Below are 18,369 nucleotides of genomic sequence, written 5' to 3' on the forward strand. Positions count from 1 at the left end.
GTTTATGCAATGTTGGTCATCTTGATTTCTGTGACAGTTACTGAGGTTATTTATCTGTAATCACAGATTTTCTGTGATTGTGATTTGACCATAGAGATTTAAAAAAAACATGGGAAATAAAATAAAAATATTAAAATTGTGATCATTGTGAAAGTGATTTTTCTTAAATATTTAATATGTTTTTCCGCATTATACAATCTTAAGGGTACACAAAGTAAGAGTAACCCAACATAAAAATGAGGTGTTGCGTATCTTTTTGTGTGAATAATTCGGAAATATTACCAGACCCCCAAAATGTTACATTTCATAGGTGAGTTATGTATATAATGTACTATGTGAGTTATCTTTTGAAGCCGCTACTAACAGCTTGCAATCTAAAACGACTAACGAGTCACTGGGAGCCGCTGGTCACAACCAGAGCAACAAAAGATTGTGTTCTGTGGAGCTCTTTGCTACCTTTGTATTGTCCAGCTGTGGACGTCAATCGATTGGAATGACCACTTCCACCAGTTTGTCTCAGTGCTAAGTAGTCGCCAAAGACCTTGTTCCACAGGACTACTCGGAAGAGAGGGATTTTATGTCACTATCTTATGATATAGCGAGTTACTTATAGTTGTGTATTATATCCTAGAACCGAAGTTAACTTCACCTTGGCATGTTGGTGAGTGGTGCCTTAGAAGTAGAAGATCTGGGTTTAATTCACAGACTAAGGAGATTTAGGAATTATAAATTCTGGATAGAGATTAGTCAAAAGATGGTCAAAAATTACTTGAATGTACCTGTGACCTGTGCCGACTCCCTGCTGAGCACGGGTGTCCTCTCAGAATGAGAAGGGTTTGGCCATAGTCCACCACGCTGTGCCTGGTATTGAACCAAATAGGAGGTGGACGTCTTAGCCACTAGGCTTTCACAGCTCTATTGAATGTATGAATGTAATAACTAATAATAATAGTAAAAATCTTTTTTTATCAAATGTATGCAAAATGTGAATAAAAAATTTTAGTGTTCTGATGAAAAAACTACATTGAAACTACAAGTAAAACTACATTGAACGATTAATTTTAATTTAAAACAACTTTATTGTTACTAAAATTACAGAGAGTAAGAATACAGGATACACTTAAAAAACAAAGGGCGACCTTATCACTAAAGATGTGACAGATCATCATGATTATTCAAGTCATGTTAGAATGGTGGCTTCACAGTCAGCAAAACTGTTCTGTTTGGCAGCTATCCATACTAATATTATAAATGGGAAAGTCTGTCTGTCCGCTAGCCTTTCACGGCCCATCCGTTCAACCTATTTTGACGGAATTTGGTACAGATATAGATTGCATCCCGGGAAGGACATAGGCTACTTTTTATCCCGGAAAATTAATGAGTGATATTACTTTGTCCCACAAAAGACCTGAGTTACTATCAAGTTTTTATTTACAGACTGCCTACAGAGAAGTGCCGGCGTGCCGCCTGGATCCAAGCTCTAGGCATTGAAGAGAAGAACATGCAGAGACTTCGGGGTCCCTTCATCTGCTCACTACATTTTAGGGAGGAGGACTTTTATACCACCAAGAGTGGGCAGAGGGCTGTACAGAGAGGGGCTGTGCCCAAAACTGAACAGGTAGTGTTTTTGGAGTGAAAAGTTCTTTCGTACCGTTCTGATTTGAAACTTGATGAAACAAAAAGCAACACTTAAACAAAAGAGACATACATATATGGGATTTAGCCTGCAAAAGAATGAGTTACAGTACCCATTAGAAAATTTTCTGCTGTATGATGGTTTCATAGAGCGTTGTCTCTGTCGTTGAGACCTACAAAATGTCACAGAAGTATGAGTGACAGAGTCGTACAACCGTCTATGAAGCCAAAATCTCTTTCTAGAGCTTGATGTGCAATATATCTTGCCACATACTGTAGAATGTTATACAGTGTTACAAATAACAATCTACAATATCCTTTGCTTCCTTGTTTCTAATTTGAACCGCTAGGGTATGGAAAACTAACCACATCAATTTTCCTCAGCACTTTTAATATGAGTATCTGCAAGTCAAGAGTGAATCTGTCTGTTTCGCTCGCACTTACGGGTCGTAGGTAAGTGCGAGCGAAACAGACAGATAACACGTTGACTCAGTTTAAAATGCGACTATAGGCAAGCATGCTCCATCTTAGGCTAAGTCATCACTTGCCAGCAAGTCTGATTGCAGCCTAGTGAGTCTATTTAATAAAATGTTGTTTTCAGATCTGCATCATATGTCTGGATACAGGCAGACGCATGTTTTCCCTGAATTACTATAATTTGGAGCAACCTTATGAGAATGTGACTGGAATTTCTGTAAGTTGTCTGCCACCCATCCAGTTACCGACTTAGAGCTGTCACAACTAGGCCTCACGTCCCACATTGTATCAAATAAATCAGAAATCCTAATCCTAATAATATTATTAATGTGAAAGTATGGATGTTTGGATGTTTGTTACTCAATCACACAAAAACGGCTGAACGGATTTGGGTGAAATTTGGAATGTAGACAGATTATACCCTGGATTAACACATACACATAACACAACTGTTCATGGCCCAACAGTTTAACTGATTTCGATGAAATTTCTGATTTGGTACAGAGTTAGCTTACATTCAGGGGGCTACTCATTATCCCGGAAAATCCAAGAGTTCCCATGGGATTGGATATCAGCTAATATTTAGTAATATTCCAGTTGAGCAAGTTCACCGCAGTCCGGTCTCCGAGAGTGTGTTGGGAGTGCGGACAGCGCCTCCTGAACTGCGACGCGTTCCGAGGCAGGAGTGTGAGGGCGCATCATTTATTGCTCAAGTTGAGCCGGGAAGATGAACAGGTGAGTCTGTGTTTATATATCGGAAAAGTCCAAAAGTTATCTCGTAGCCTTAGTTTTAAGTACGTTTTAATTATATAATAATAAATAATAAATAAGCCTTTATTCAGACATGTTTCATTTTTACAGTAATAATTGTTAGTCGCTAATAATAGGTACAAGATTACAAAATATTAAACTACACGATTTTACATAACTATTATTTCTAAAGTAACTTATTTCTAACACTTATAATATATTATATTTCTTATTTATTAAGTCTTGTACTGCCTCGATAGCCTACAATTCGTCTGTTTGCCACTTTTTGGCAAAGGCCTCCTCCAATTGCTCCAATCGACGTTTTAATTATTACCATTATATCATATCATCTTACAAATAAAAATTTATGACATTATCAGAAAGCGTAAAATTTTACCAATTCTGAATAAATGATTTGAGTTTGAGTTTGAGTCATTTGTGGGTATGGTTATAACCATTTATAATAAAATCCCGCAAACTATTTTGGACTTACCTTTGCACAAGTTTAAAAAATCTATTAAAAATATGCTCCTGAAAAAAGCATATTACACAATTGAAGATTATCTAAATGATAAAAGAGCGTGGATTTGACCTGCAGCTCGTTCCAGCAACGCACAGGACTGCAAATACTTTTTTATACAAGGCATAATATTGTATATCATATAATATTTGAAAAGAGCAACCGCCGAGTTTCTTGCTGGTTCTTCTCGGTAGGAAAGGCATTCCGAACCGGTGGTAGATGCATCCGACGATTCAAAAGTACTTGTGAAAGTTTACTTGAATAAAAAATATTTTCATTTTCATATTAGAAACTAGGCTTTTAGGTAGGACTGCGGTTAATTTCGAACCCCTGATTTACCCCTTCAGGGATTAAATTTTCAGAAATCCTTTCTTAGCAAATGTTAACGTCATAATAGCTAACTGCGTGCCAAATTTCAGCCCGATCCGTCCAGTAGTTTGAGCTTTGCGTTGATAGATCAGTCAGTCAGTTAGTTTTTCCTTTTTATTCATATATTTAGACTACCGAAATTCTACTACCAATCATTGTTGATATTATAAATGCGAAAGTGTGTTTGTATGTCCTTCGATCACGTCGCGACGTGAATTAAAACATGTTCTATTCTAGAATATAAGTAGTGATATTAATTGGGTATTTGCCTACTTTTTAATTTGATAAATATTATTACTTTAATATAAACTAGGATTAAAATAATGACGTACGCTGAAAAAAATATTAAAATCCAACAAAGATTTACAAAGTTACAGGCATTTTAATTTTGGAGTGGGAGGGTCTTCTATCCCTTTCTCGCAAAACGAAAATTTGTATGAAACCGCACGAAGCTTCTATGGCATTAGTAGGTGTGACGTCAAACTGCTGTATCGCTATCTCTGTCTAATCAGAAATATTTAAATGTTATTTGATCAATTTAATTAATTTTTGTCAGTTTACGTCATTATTTTTATTCTAGTTTATAATAAAGTAATAAAAAATTAGAGTCAAATACTCAATTGTGCTAGATTTGTTCGAAGCGTAAAATCTTAATCGATTTCTAAAAAAACAGGTTCTCAAATTGGATATTTTTTTTCAGCTAAAAATCCAAACCATAAAAACTGTAAATCGAAAGAAACACAAACTAAAATCAAATATAAGCAAAGAAATATTTGAACCTGACTACAGTGACTACCAATTTGTTTACGATGAAAAAAGTCAAAATGTGAAAACGGAGAACAGAGAGAAAAACAAAAATGTAAAAGTAAAAATGGAGAAAGTTATCTATGGTGAGCCCTCTAGAGAAACTAAGACTGAAGTGAAAAACGAAGGTACCATATAATTCCATACTATATTTTTTTTAAAGAATATTATCCTAGTTCATCATCTTTACATAGTATAAAATAAAGTCGCTTCCCGCTGTCTGTATGTATGTATGAACGCGTAGATCTCTTAAACTACGCAACGGATTTTACTGCGGTTTTCACCAATAGATAGAGTGATTCAAGAGGAAGGTTTATAGGTATAGTTTAAGTCTCAAAAAATTAGAGATCCCTAGGAAAATTGAAATCTCACTGACACCACATTAGTATCTACACTGCACCCATGCGAAGCCGGGGCGGGTCGCTAGTGATGACTAATATTCTCCTTCCACTCCAACTAAGCGTCAAGCTTGTGCTAGGATAAGTACGACAATAGTGCAACAGGTGGGAGTTGAACTGGCGACCTTTCGGATCTTAGTCCGCTCCTTCAGCCGTTGAACTATTGAGGCTCTTATGCTATAATTAAATGTCAGTATGTCCATTGAACCGATTTTGACGTTTGGTCATTGGTGCAGAGGTGTCTTGCATCCCAGAGACAGACGTAGGCTGCTTTTTATCTCAGAAAATCAAAGAAATTCCACGGGATTAAAAAAGGAAACCGGCCAAGTGCGAGTCAGGCTCGCGCAATGAGGGTTCCGTACTACAGTCGTATTTTTTCTTTAATTCAATAACTAGGATACATAAAAATAAAAAAAAATCTGTTTTAGAATGCACAGGTGAAGACCTTTCATATGATACCCCACTTGATATAGTCACTCACTTCGAAAGTTGAAAATACTAATTATTAGTTCATGACCACAATTTAATTTTTTTTTGTGTGATCTAACCCTAAATTCACGGTATTCAGATTTTTACCCAAATGTCAGCTATAAGATCTACCTACTTGCCAAATTTCATGATTCTAGGTCAACGGGAAGTACCCAGTAGGTTTCTTGACAGACCTACAGACAGACAACAAAGTGATCCTATAAGGGTTCCTTTTGAGGTACGGAACCCTAAAAAACCCCTAAATTCACGGGCATCAGCTTATAAAATGTATTAGTATGAATTGGTTAATTGTAAAATTATAAAAATATTCCTTAAAAAAAGTGAATATTTTTAGGCAAGAAATTGACTATAATTTTGGAGCCTAAAGAGGAGGGTGTGAATGACATAGCGAGTGATGAGGAGTTCTTACACGATGACATAGACAATGACGGCTTTTTGAATGGCGCCGTAGACAAGGTAAAACCATACTTAAAATAAGTTAAATTTATTTAGTTTCTTTTTTTCACAAATATTTTTATAGCTCAGCAATGAACTGTGAAGTACCATGTATCTTTATCATTTTTTTTTTTTTAAATAGATATAGCGAGCAAACGAGCAGGCCTTAACCTGATGTTAAGTGATTACCGCCGCCCATGAACATTTGCAGCACCAGAGGAACTGCCGATGCGTTGCCGGCCTTTTAAGAATTATATGAAAAAAAAAAAATACCATAGTTTAATCAATTATAACATTGTGTTATGGTACCCCACACTAGGTAGTCCTGTGTCGTGGGTACCTAATAGAATTAACAATAAACAATTAACCGGTAAATTGACTCTCGGTTTACTAGTCTAGGATCACTTAACTAAGGTAGGTATTTATCTAAGATTAAAAATAAGGTTACTGTACAAGCTACGTTAAGATTAATTATATACATTATTGTGTTAAGTATAGATTATTATCTAAATAGTAATGACAAAGTGCCCTTATGTTAAATGCAAGAAAAGTTTTTCAGTTTCATCGTAGCTTAAGGAAGCGAGCCATGATGCAATTTTAGATTTGGCTTGGCTTGGCTTGATTCTAGTATCTTCTGCTATTTGATTAGGCAGGTAGTTATTTTGTTAAAAATCGGTGTTTTGGTGGTTGCCTTGTGGTCTAGACGTCTGCCTCGTATTCAGGGAGTTCCCGGGTTGGATTCTGACTACGAATCTCTATTTTCGATATTATGTGTGTTTTAGACTTTATCGATGAAGAAAAATATCGCGAGGAAACCTGCATGCCTGAGAATTCTCCATAATGTTCTCAAAGTTGTAGGATGTCTGCCTATATGCACTTGACCAGCGTGGTGGTGTAGGTCCTAAACCCTTCTCATTCTGAAAGGAGACCTATGTTTAGTGGGCCTATGATGGTTTCAGATGATGATGTCTATCGTAGAAATACATAACATTTTTCTTTCTCGAAAATTTGTAGTAAGTATTCCAATTTTACAGATCATAAAGAATATAGGCATCACAGGTAAAAGTAACAAAAATGACAGTTGCAAAAATGTCAAACTTTTAAACAAAAGCATAGAAGTGGATGTGGAATTTCCAAACCATGATATTGATGGTGATATAAATGTTCCCAACGTAAATGACCATAATGTTTCATACACGGATAAAAATGACATTATTAACATCAACTTACCTGGTCAAGATAATGACTTTGACATGGATTTCCTGGATGAAAATGTCAAAATCACGAATGAAAATGTCAACAATTTCCATGTAATGAATAGAAATGTCTGTAATGTCCACGCACCTGATAGAAATGATGACATTCACGACAATAACAAGTTTATGAACAAAAATGTCAATTTGCCCGATGGAACTGATGACTGTGACATGGATTTCCCTGATGACATGGATGTATCAGATAGAAATGACAGTGATATAGAACTAGTAGAACTGACTGTCAAAAGTGAGAATACTGAAAAGTGTGTCAACAAAACTAAAGTTAAAATAAATAAAAAGGGTACATTAAGCAAAGTTAAACGAAAAACTAAAGTTAAAGTGAATAAATCAAAAGTTGCATTAAATAAATTTAATAAAGATGGTAAAGTTAAAAAGAGTAGTCGAAAACGTAAGACGGAATTCCAGGGGCATTATTTGAGGAGAAAACCGCCCACGGGTGGTATGGAACTGTTTAAAGTATCCGTTTTGACGTATGAACAACAGGTAAGTTTACTTTCATCACCATTCTTGTGATTGGCTGAACTTATGGTGTTCTTGTTGCAACAATGCATTGTAGCCAATAATGAGCGGGCGTCAACCAATCAGCGTGATTGTGACTGTAGCTGTCATTTTACTGCAATTGAATGACAGCTACAATGTCACGATCGCAATCACCTCTGATTGGTTGACGCTCGCTCACTATTGGCTACAATGCATTGTTGCAACAAGAATACCGTAAGTTCAGCCAATCAGAACAATTGCGATTGTAATAATGATTGATGCAGATTTTCCAGCAGGTTTTTTTTTGGGGGGGGGGGACACGATAGCGGTAATAGCTTACAGTTGTTAAGATTTTGGGGGTCGGGGGTTTGATCCCGGATACGCACCTCTTCGGAATATAACGAGTACAATTTTAACTATACGGGTATAACTTTTCGGAGAAGAATTAGAAGAAGTAACAATTGCTGTAACGGTGAAGGAAAACATGGTGAGGAAAGCTGCATGCCTGAGAGTTCTCCATAATATTGTCAGTGGTGTGTGAAGTCTGCAAATCTACACTGAGCCTTCATTCTAAGAGGACACCCGTTCTCAGTAGTGAGTCGTCGATAGGTTGGGATATGACACGACTAGAGAACAAGATTTAATTAGTATTTGGTACCTAACCTGTCCATTCTTCTGTTACCTAATCCTAAGATTAGGTTAGGATTGAAGAAACTTTATTAGATCGGGAACTTACCACTGGTTCGGAAAGCAGATTACACTGAGAAGAGCCGACAAGAAATTCATCAGTTACTCTTTTCAGTGCGCGCTCTTCTTGATAAAATGCATAGTATTTGTATGTTACAGATCGCAGATATACAATGCAAGAAGGATACTCCTCTATACAAGAACTCGACATACAAGTGCACGTATTGCTACAAAGGGTACCAGTTCGAAGACGCCTTTGAGGCACATATGGAGCAACATACAGACGTAAGAACTGTGTATAGTCCGTAAAAAAACCGGCCAAGTGCGAGTCAGGCTCGCGCAATGAGGGTTCCGTACTACAGTCGTATTTTTTCGACATTTTGCACGATAATTCAAAAACTATGATGCATAAAATTAAATAAAAATCTGTTTTAGAATGTACAGGTGAAGACCTTTCATATGATACCCCACTTGATATAGTCACTCACTTCGAAAGTTGAAAATACTAATTATTAGTGCATGACCACAATTTAATTTTTTTTGTGTGATCTAACCCTAAATTCACGGTTTTTCAGATTTTTCCCCAAATGTCAGCTATAAGATCTACCTACCTGCCAAATTTCATGATTCTAGGTCAACGGGAAGTACCCTGTAGGTTTCTTGACAGACAGACAACAAAGTGATCCTATAAGGGTTCCGTTTTTCCTTTTGAGGTACGGAACCCTAAAAATGACTCCTCATGCGCCATTTCAACTCTGTGGGTCAACTGTCATGTCAAAAGTACGGTTCGTTCACCTTTAAAATAAGGACCAAAATAGTACTTTTCACATGAAATTTGACACAAAGTTAAAATGGCACGTGAGGAGTTAAATTTTTAGAGGCAAATATACAGCAACATACAGACGTAAGTAATGTGTACCTTGGAATACAACATGGATAGGGAATAGAGAGGATTAGTATTGCTCTTACGCCGATATTGCTAGCTAAAGGACTAGCACTCAGCCTATTCAGTACGTATCAGTGATTCTTCCAAGTGGCCGTCATACGAATACGTACTAATTCGAATCGTATTTTGACGGATCCGTCAAATCGCGGATGAGTGCGTAAAAGCCCTAACGGTGAATAAAAATGTGAGGAAACTTGAATGCCTGAGGGTATTGCATAATGTTTTTGAGGGTATGTGAAATCTGCCAATCCGCACCTTACCAGAGTGGGGACTATGACCGAAATCCTTGTCATTCTAAGACCGAAATCTGGTGAAACATGACTGCGAGTTCACAACTAAGTGGAATCGCAGTCAAGGGCTAACGTGTAGGAAAAAATAGAGCTCTCTTGTTCCAGAAATACGGAGAGTTCGAGTGCGCGATCTGTGGCATCCACACGTCGAGTCGCCAGAAGCTGTTGCACCATCTCAACATGACGCACATAGTGCGGTACTCCTGCACCATGTGCCCCTTCTACACTAGGCATAGGTAGGCTTTTGGTTTTAACCGGCTTTAAAAATATCGGGGTAAAAAATATAGGGTGTAACCAGAATATCGACATATTTCATGACTCAGCTACTGCATTCAAAAAAAAGGTCTTATCATTTTACGGTGGGTTCATCTCCTAAGTAACTTAGTTATTTGTTTAGTTAAGTAGTTAGTTAAGTTCTTTTTATTTGTCTAGATATTTTGCAAATGCTGTGTACACATTTTATAGATACATTTATCAGCCTGTGTTTGTTTATAAGTGTCGTAGTTTGTGTTAAATTAATGTATTGTGTGTGTTCCTAATAAATAAATATAAAAAAAAAAAATAGAATGCTGGCAAAAACAAAGACATGTGATAGACTGATAGTACTGATGATTACTGATATTATGATACTACAAAACTACCGACGGCATTGGTGTACGGAAAAACTTATGATTAGGTACATCTAAAATCGCGAAATTTCCCAAAATACGCATTTTTCACACGAACATTAGGAGAAAAACCAGTTTTATTCGATTGATATAAAATCAATGTTAATAAAATTTCGTATTTACGTTCAACGTTTAATACACTAAGGGATTACGGTATTATTTTATGGTAACAGAGCACAGAGAATTTTAAATATAAATATTTATGAAAAGCGTGCAACAAATTAGCGCTCGGGCGGCCCGCGCCACCTCCCGTGCCCCGTCCGTCGCCCGCAACGCGTCTTAAGAGAGCAGCCGTGTACAACTTCAATCCCATTTCGCCATAAGGATTTGTTAGGGGTCCGTACCTCAAAAAGAAAAACGGAACCCTTATAGGATCACTTTGTTGTCTGTCTGTCTGTCAAGAAACCTACAGGGTACTTCCCGTTGACCTAGAATCATGAAATTTGGCAGGTAGGTAGATCCTATAGCTGACATTTGGGGAAAAATCTGAAAACTGTGAATTTTTGGTAACGTCAAACAAAAAAAATTAAATTCTGGTCATGAACTAATAATTAGTATTTTCAATTTTCTAAGTAAGATTACTATATCAAGTGGGGTATCATATGAAAGGTCTTCACCTGTGCATTCTAAAACAGGTTTTTATTTATTTTTACGTATCATTGGCACCGATTCTAAGCACAACCTAATTTTAGAGTATTCGCACCCTCTTCTTACTATTGTAATATGAAAAGGACAGAAGCAGTTTGACATTTCTAAATTTAATTTTTAGATGGTAAAACCCGTGATTTTAGCACGCACTCGCGAACCTACTGTTTAAATTTGTATTGTGCACTAAATTTTAGAGTCTTTAAATGTGAAAGTCATGTTCCGTTCCTTTTTTAGCATTAGTAAAAAGAAAAGGATGCAGATACTCTAAATTTAGTTTAGAGAGAGACTAGAGAATCGGGGCCATAGTTTTTGAATTATCCTGCAAAATGTCGAAGAAATACGACTGTAGTACGGAACCCTCATTGCGCGAGCCTGACTCGCACTTGGACGGTTTTTTTTAATTTGCTCCAGGAACACGGCGAAGTCGCACGGGCGCTGGCACAACGGCACCAAAACCAAGTGTCCGCACTGCGACGACGTGGAGTTCAGGTCAGTGCTAACCATGGAGTTCCAAATACAGTGCGACACGGCTCTCTTGGCACTTGTATGACATTGACAGGGGGGCGCTGTTGGAGAACAAAGGCTTACAATATTCCAACAAGGGGTGAACAAAGGGGACACTTGACTTTGACTTGACACTCTTCTTAATATTTCCTAAGATGTAATTTACTTGCTGATGCCCGCGACTTCGTCCGCGTGGAATTAGGTTTCTTAAAAATCCCGTGGGAACTCTTTGATTTTCCGGGATAAAAAGTATTCTATGTCACTCTCCAGGTCTTTATCTATACCCAAGCAAAAAATCACGTCAATCCATTTTCAAAACACACTTTGGCATTTATGATAAGGGTTTTAGGGTACTGATTTTTGACATAGGCATCATCCCAATTCGCTGAGGTGCAATAAATAGACAGTGCTTTTTTACTATTGTAACATATAAGTAGTTCCAACGGCGACAACAGATGGCGCCACTAGGTGGGTATAACGCGCGATCACCCACCGCTGTTGGGCCCCATATATCCTGAAGCTGTACAATGTTCTGTATCCTTTCGTCCGAAGTAACAAGCAGCAGCCGCCGAGTCGGCACTCTTGGGACTTGCCTACTATACCGGTATTACGGTTTCCCTGGGTTTGCAGCCGCCAAGTCGGCACTGCCCTCGGTACCCTAGTGCTGGTTGTCGGGGATCATGTAATAGTGGTTAGTAAATATACGCTATTACCGAACTCGCAGCGTTTCTTTGGCCGCAGCAGCCTTTCCCCTACGTAACAAGTGTTACACTATACTTTTTTTTCGCAGTAAGCTGACGTCCTTGATGTCGCACATACGCAAAAAGCACCCGTCAGACTGCGTTTGTGCACTGTGCGGGTTTTCCTTCATTGGGGAGCGAGGGCTCGCTTTGCACGTCAAGATGAAGCATCAATTCGAAGACACACAGGTTAGTATTCAAGAAAAGTTTCACGCTTGCTTCGCTTGCGCTAGTTTCCGTACTCGAAGGATGCCAACGCTGACAAATAATAAATCCTTTATTTTAATTTTTTATTTTCTGTGAAAATTTCAACTAACTATTACCGTCCAGGAGATACAACCCGCTGACAGAAAGACGGAAGATTATAATAGATTAATGTAAGCTGTGTAATGGCCTCATAAGAAAGCTCAGAGTCACTCAGCGGGCGATGGAGAGAGCTATGTGCGGAGTTTCTCTACGTCATCAATGAGGAAATGAGGAGATCCGTAGGAGAACTAGAGTAACCGACATAGCTCAACGGGTTGCGAAGCTAAAGTGGCAATGGGCAGGGCACATAGTTCGTACAACCGATACACGTTGGGGTCCCAAGGTGCTAGAATGGCGACCTCGCACCGGAAGAAGTAGTGTTGGAAGACCCACAACAAGGTGACGGACGACATCAGACGAGTCGCAGGGAGCCGCTGGATCCAGCCGGCGCAAGACCGTGGCGTGTGGAAGTCCCTACAAGAGATCTTCAACCAATAGACGTCCAGCAGTGGACGTCTATTGGTTGATGATGATGATGATGATGAATGTAAGCTGTTGGTTTTCCTAATAAAATAAAAATAAAATAAAATATAAGTTCAAGTGTAGTTATTATTATTTCCAGGCACCTCTAACTGGCCCGCTGTGCGTGGAGTGCAACATCCGCTTCGCTTCGCAGACGGCCTACGAGCAACACCTTGTGGTCTCGCTGAGGCACACCACTGAAGAGTAAGTAAGTCTTGACGACCTCCCTGGCGCAGTGGTGAGCGCTGTGATCTTAATAGTGGGAGGTCCCGGGTTCGATTCCTGGCAGGGATTCGGAATTTTATAATTTCTAACTTTCTGGTCTGGCCTGGTGGGAGGCTTCGGCCGTGGCTGGTTACCACCCTACCGGCAAAGCCGTGCCGCCAAGCGATTTAGCGTTCCGGTACGATGCTGTGTAGAAACCAAAGGGGCATGGGTTTATTAAAAACTGCCATACCCCTTCCAGGTTAGCCCGCTATCATCTTAGACTGCATCATCACTTACCACCAGGTGAGATTGCAGTCAAGGGCTAACTTGTATCTGAATAAAAAATAAAAAAAAGTAAATTAACGAGTAAAGGAGCCCGCGCGGCTCACCTGATGTTAAGTGATCACCGTCGCCCATGACTCAACATCAATCATTATAAACCGATCATCCCCATCATGATCAACCCATCGAGAATGGATTTGGCCATAGTCTACTGGCCATGTGCGGATTGGTAGACTTCACACACCTTTGAGAACATTATGGAGAACTCTCAGGCATGCAGGTTTCCTCACCATGTTTTCCTTCACCGTTTAAGCAAGTTATATTTAATTAGACGAAGTTAGAGGTGCGTGCCCGGGATCGAACCCCCGACCTTTGATTAGAAGGCGGACGTCCTAACCACTAGGCTATCACGGGCTGCGTGTTGCGGGGCTGTTGTTCACTATATTGTTTGTGGTACTGGTGCAGTAAGCTGCAACGCAACGAGCCGACGCGGCGTAAGGTCACCGGTCCCCCACGGCGACGCGGCGAGCTCACCATCACTTGCGAACAGGTTACTACTAGTACTCCATACTAATATGTAAATGCGAAAATGTTTTAACAGACAGACTGTTACTTTTTTTTAGGGTTCCGTACCTCAAAAGGAAAAACGGAACCCTTATAGTTTGTTGTTGTTGTTATAGACTTTGTTGTCTGTCTGTCTGTCAAGAAACCCACTTCTCGTTGACCTAGTATCATAAAATTTGGCAGGTAGGTAGATCTTATAGCTGACATTTGGGGAAAAATCTGAAAACCGTGAATTTAGGGTTAGATCACACAAAAAAAATTAAATTGTGGTCATGAACTAATAATTAGTATTTTCAACTTTCGAAGTGAGTGACTATATCAAGTGGGGTATCATATGAAAGGTCTTCACCTGTACATTCTAAAACAGATTTTTTTTTATTTTAATGCATCATAGTTTTTGAATTATCGTGCAAAATGTCGAAAAAATACGACTGTAGTACGGAACCCTCATTGCGCGAGCCTGACTCGCACTTGGCCGGTTTTTTTAAAATAGATATAGCGGGCAAACGAGCAGGCGGGTCACCTGATGTTAAGTGATTACCGCCGCCCATGAACCAGTGGTAAATTAAAACTATCTGACTATTCATAAGCACTTGTAAAAAGTTTACATGAATAAAAAAACATTCTATTATATTCTATTCTATAGTGCGGCGTGAAGCTGAAGGGGTTCAAACACTATACGTACCATTTCAAGAGGCAGCACCGAGATCAGACGCGCACGCAGTTCGCCAACGCGCACGAGCGCTGTCTGTGCGAGCAGTGCGGACGGGTGTTTCAGGTGACGACTTCCACTTATCATCATCATCATCAACCAATAGAGCCTCAATAGCTCAACCGGTAAAGGAGTGGACTGAAAACCAAAAGGTCGACGGTTCAAACCCCGCCCATTGCACTATTGTCGTACCTACTCCTAGCACAAGCTTGACGCTTAGTTGGAGAGGAAAGGGGAATATTAGTCATTTAACATGGCTAATATTCTTTTAAAAAAAAAAGAAGAAAGAAAAGAAAAAGAATAGACGTCCACTGCTGGACTCTATTCGGACGGTCTTGCACCGCCTGAATTCAGCGGCTCCCTGCGACTCGTCTGATGTCGTCCGTCCAACGCTGCGTCTTCCGGTGCGAGGTCGCCATTCCAGCACCTTGGGACCCCAACGTCTATCAGTTGTACGAACTATGTGCCCTGCCCATTGCCACTTCAGCTTCGCAACCCGTTGAGCTATGTCGGTTACTCTAGTTCTCCTACGGATCTCCTCATCTCCTCATTGATGACGTAGAGAAACTCCGCACATAGCTCTCTCCATCGCCCGCTGAGTGACTCTGAGCTTTCTTATGTGGCCCATAGTTAGCGACCATGTCTCGGATCCATATGTCATCACTGGCAACACGCACTGTTCGAAGACTTTGGTCTTAAAGCACTGAGGAATTTTGGACAAGAAGACATCTCGAAGCTTCCTGAACACTGCCCAACCGAGTTGGATTCGGCGGTTGACCTCTTTCTCGAAATCGGACCTACCCAACTGGATTGTGTGTCCTAGGTATATATACTCGTCAACAATTTCGAGTGCAGAGCTCTCAACGATTGCGATTCAACTTATAATTCAATTCAAATAATTTATTCAAAACTATGGGCCTCATAAGAAAGCTCAGAGTCACTCAGCGGGCGATGGAGAGAGCTATGTGTGGAGTTTCTCTACGTCATCAATGAGGAAATGAGGAGATCCGTAGGAGAACTAGAGTAACCGACATAGCTCAACGGGTTGCGAAGCTGAAGTGGCAATGGACAGGGCACATAGTTCGTACAACCGATAGACGTTGGGGTCCTAAGGTGCTGGAATGGCGACCTCGTACCGGAAGACGCAGCGTGGGAAGACCCCTCACTAGGTGGACGGACGACATCAGACGGGTCGCAGGGAGCCGCTGGATGGCGGCGGCGCAAGGCCGTGGCGTGTGGAAGTCCCTACAAGAGACCTATGTCCAGCAGTGGACGTCTATTGATTGATGATTCAAAACTAGCTAACCCGGCAAACTTCGTACCGCCTAACAGTCGATTATTTATTGTTTTGCTTCCCAGAACCCCTCCACTATTCAAATTGACTTTTAAATATTATTACGAATCTTTTGTATGGGAATATAGAAAAGTGTTGTTTTTAGACTTTTTCAGGCAATTTTTTAAATTTTTCTCTCCGTAAGAACCATCCTCGTACTTCAAGGAATATTATAAAAAAAGAATTAGCGAAATCGGTTCAGCTGTTCTCGAGATTTGCGCTTAGCAACACTTTCAGTAGTTTGAGCTGTGCGTTTATAGATCAGTCAGTCACTTTTTCTTTATATATTTAGAAAATCAAATTGAAATTTTTCTCTACAGCATTCGAGCGCGCTCAAGAGTCACATGCTAGTGCACTCGGGCAAGAAGGACGTGCAATGCGCGATATGCGACAAACGGTTCTACCACCAGCGCCAGTTGACCATGCACATGGAAATACACAGCGAGCCCAAGCGCACGTTCGACTGTCCCGTGTGCGCGCGGAGCTTTACCAGCAAGTCTAATAAGAACAGGCATCTTTGGGTGAGTGTGTGACTATAATTTCAGTATTTGACTTCAATTTGAGTGTGTGACTTCATTTTAAGTGTGTGACTGTAATTGGCGTGTTCGACTGCAATTTAAGTGTGTGACTTCAATTTGAGTATGAGACTGCTATTTGAGTTTGTGACTTCAACTTGTTTGTAACTACAATTTGAGTATGATTTCAATTTGAGTCTGTGACTGCAAGTTGAGTGTATGGTTTCATGTGCACTAAGTTCAAGACCTATGGAGCACACTTTGACTTAGCTCACTTTAAATTTTAATTAAAATAAAAAGAGAAGTTTATTTCTCTGACATAATGTCTTGTTTTTAGGGTTCCGTACCTCAAAAGGAATAACGGAACTCTTATAAGTTCACTTTGTTGTCTGTCTGTCTGTCAAGGAACCTACAGGGTACTTTCCGTTGACCTAGAATCATGAAATTTGGCAGGTAGGTAGATCTTATAGCTGGCTTTAAGGGAAAAATCTGAAAACCGCGAATTTAGGGTTAGATTACACAAAAAAAAATTAATTGTGGTCATGAACTAATAATTAGTATTTTCAACTTTGGAAGTGAGTGACTATATCAAGTGGGTATCATATGAAAGGTCTTCACATGTACATTCTAAAACAGATTTTTATTTATTTTTATGCATCATAGTTTTTGAATTATCGTGCAAAATGTCGAAAAAATACGACTGTAGTACGGAACCCTCATTGCGCGAGCCTGACTCGCACTTGGCCGGTTTTTTACTCTTCTAAGCAAATTCAAAGTACAATCAATAGATTCTAGCTTATAACTTCAGTATGTGACTGCAACTTGAGTGTCGAACTGCAATTTGAGTAATGACTTAATGTACCACAACTTGAATGTGTGACTTCCGTGTATTAGTTAGTGAGCGGAAATTATACTTCGAACTATTTTGTATTGAGATTCACAACAAATGTTTCTTTTGTTCACAGACCCACACCCAAGTGTCAAGACCTTTCAAATGCCACGCGTGCCCCAAAACCTTCGTGTACCCTTCAGAGAGGAAGATCCACATCAACCACGCGCACGCGAACCAGCCTTACCCCAAGAAATCCAAGAACAGGGTCCGAAACAGTCGCCCCAAACATGTGAAGGAGGTCCCGTATGGGCAAATTGGACCTCACAATAGTATCAATGAGGCGTCGTACTCCAGTGAAACTAGCGCAATGCTTAATGAATGAAAATAAATCGTCAAACAGAGTGACATCTAAATTATAATCATTCCTCCTACCCGAGTCTCAACTGCGCAAGAGATGTGTGCGCAAACACAGGTACACACTCTGTTCCCTCTATCATAGCCCGATGGGACGGAAATCCGACACAACCGGAGAGAGATAAGACGCAGGTCCGATATCTTTATATTCTCTCCGAGCCATGGGGGTGAAACACAGAACTGAGAATTTCTTAATAGAAAAATCCAATACCTATTTTTGGCCTGATCGGGGAATGAAACCCAGATCCTCATCACATGCAGTAACATGCTAACTATTAGACCAACGAGGCAGTTGTGTTGTTCAGTTGACAGTAAAATATAAATAAGTGAAATTTTAATTACTTAAACTAGCGGCACGCTATGATGGCCGGTTTGACGTTTGTCCGCTCATGAAGTTCCGTATTAATTGATAACGACTTTGAAGGAAATAATTGTATTACTTTATTGACGATAGTGATGTGCAGAGATTCATAAATTTTATCGAATGTAGTTTTAGGTTTAGGACTCAAAATTTATTTATTAAATTGATTTCTTAAATGTATACAAGTGTAGAAAAATCAGTTTGCACCATTTAAGGGGTGAATGTACTTGTGAATATGAACAATTTTCACTATGTGGACAAACC

At 39.6% G+C, this 18,369-nt stretch overlaps 1 protein-coding gene across 1 annotated transcript; it reads left to right on the top strand.

Moving 5' to 3' along the window:
- The first annotated feature begins 98 nt into the window (after positions 1-98).
- Positions 99-18,083, top strand: LOC117994995 (zinc finger protein 420-like). The gene is made up of 16 exons (XM_069508177.1): positions 99-310; positions 1,438-1,618; positions 2,237-2,329; positions 2,710-2,847; positions 4,452-4,683; positions 5,777-5,898; positions 6,912-7,637; positions 8,481-8,606; positions 9,663-9,793; positions 11,285-11,362; positions 12,168-12,306; positions 12,986-13,089; positions 13,840-13,924; positions 14,585-14,716; positions 16,304-16,504; positions 17,464-18,083. Exons 1-16 carry the CDS (start codon positions 237-239, stop codon positions 17,710-17,712), a joined length of 2,811 nt encoding a protein of 936 aa, XP_069364278.1. The 5' UTR covers positions 99-236; the 3' UTR covers positions 17,713-18,083.
- The last annotated feature ends 286 nt before the right edge of the window (positions 18,084-18,369 follow it).

Source organism: Maniola hyperantus, chromosome 28 (genome assembly GCF_902806685.2).
Source record: "Maniola hyperantus chromosome 28, iAphHyp1.2, whole genome shotgun sequence".
Lineage (NCBI taxonomy): Eukaryota > Metazoa > Arthropoda > Insecta > Lepidoptera > Nymphalidae > Maniola > Maniola hyperantus.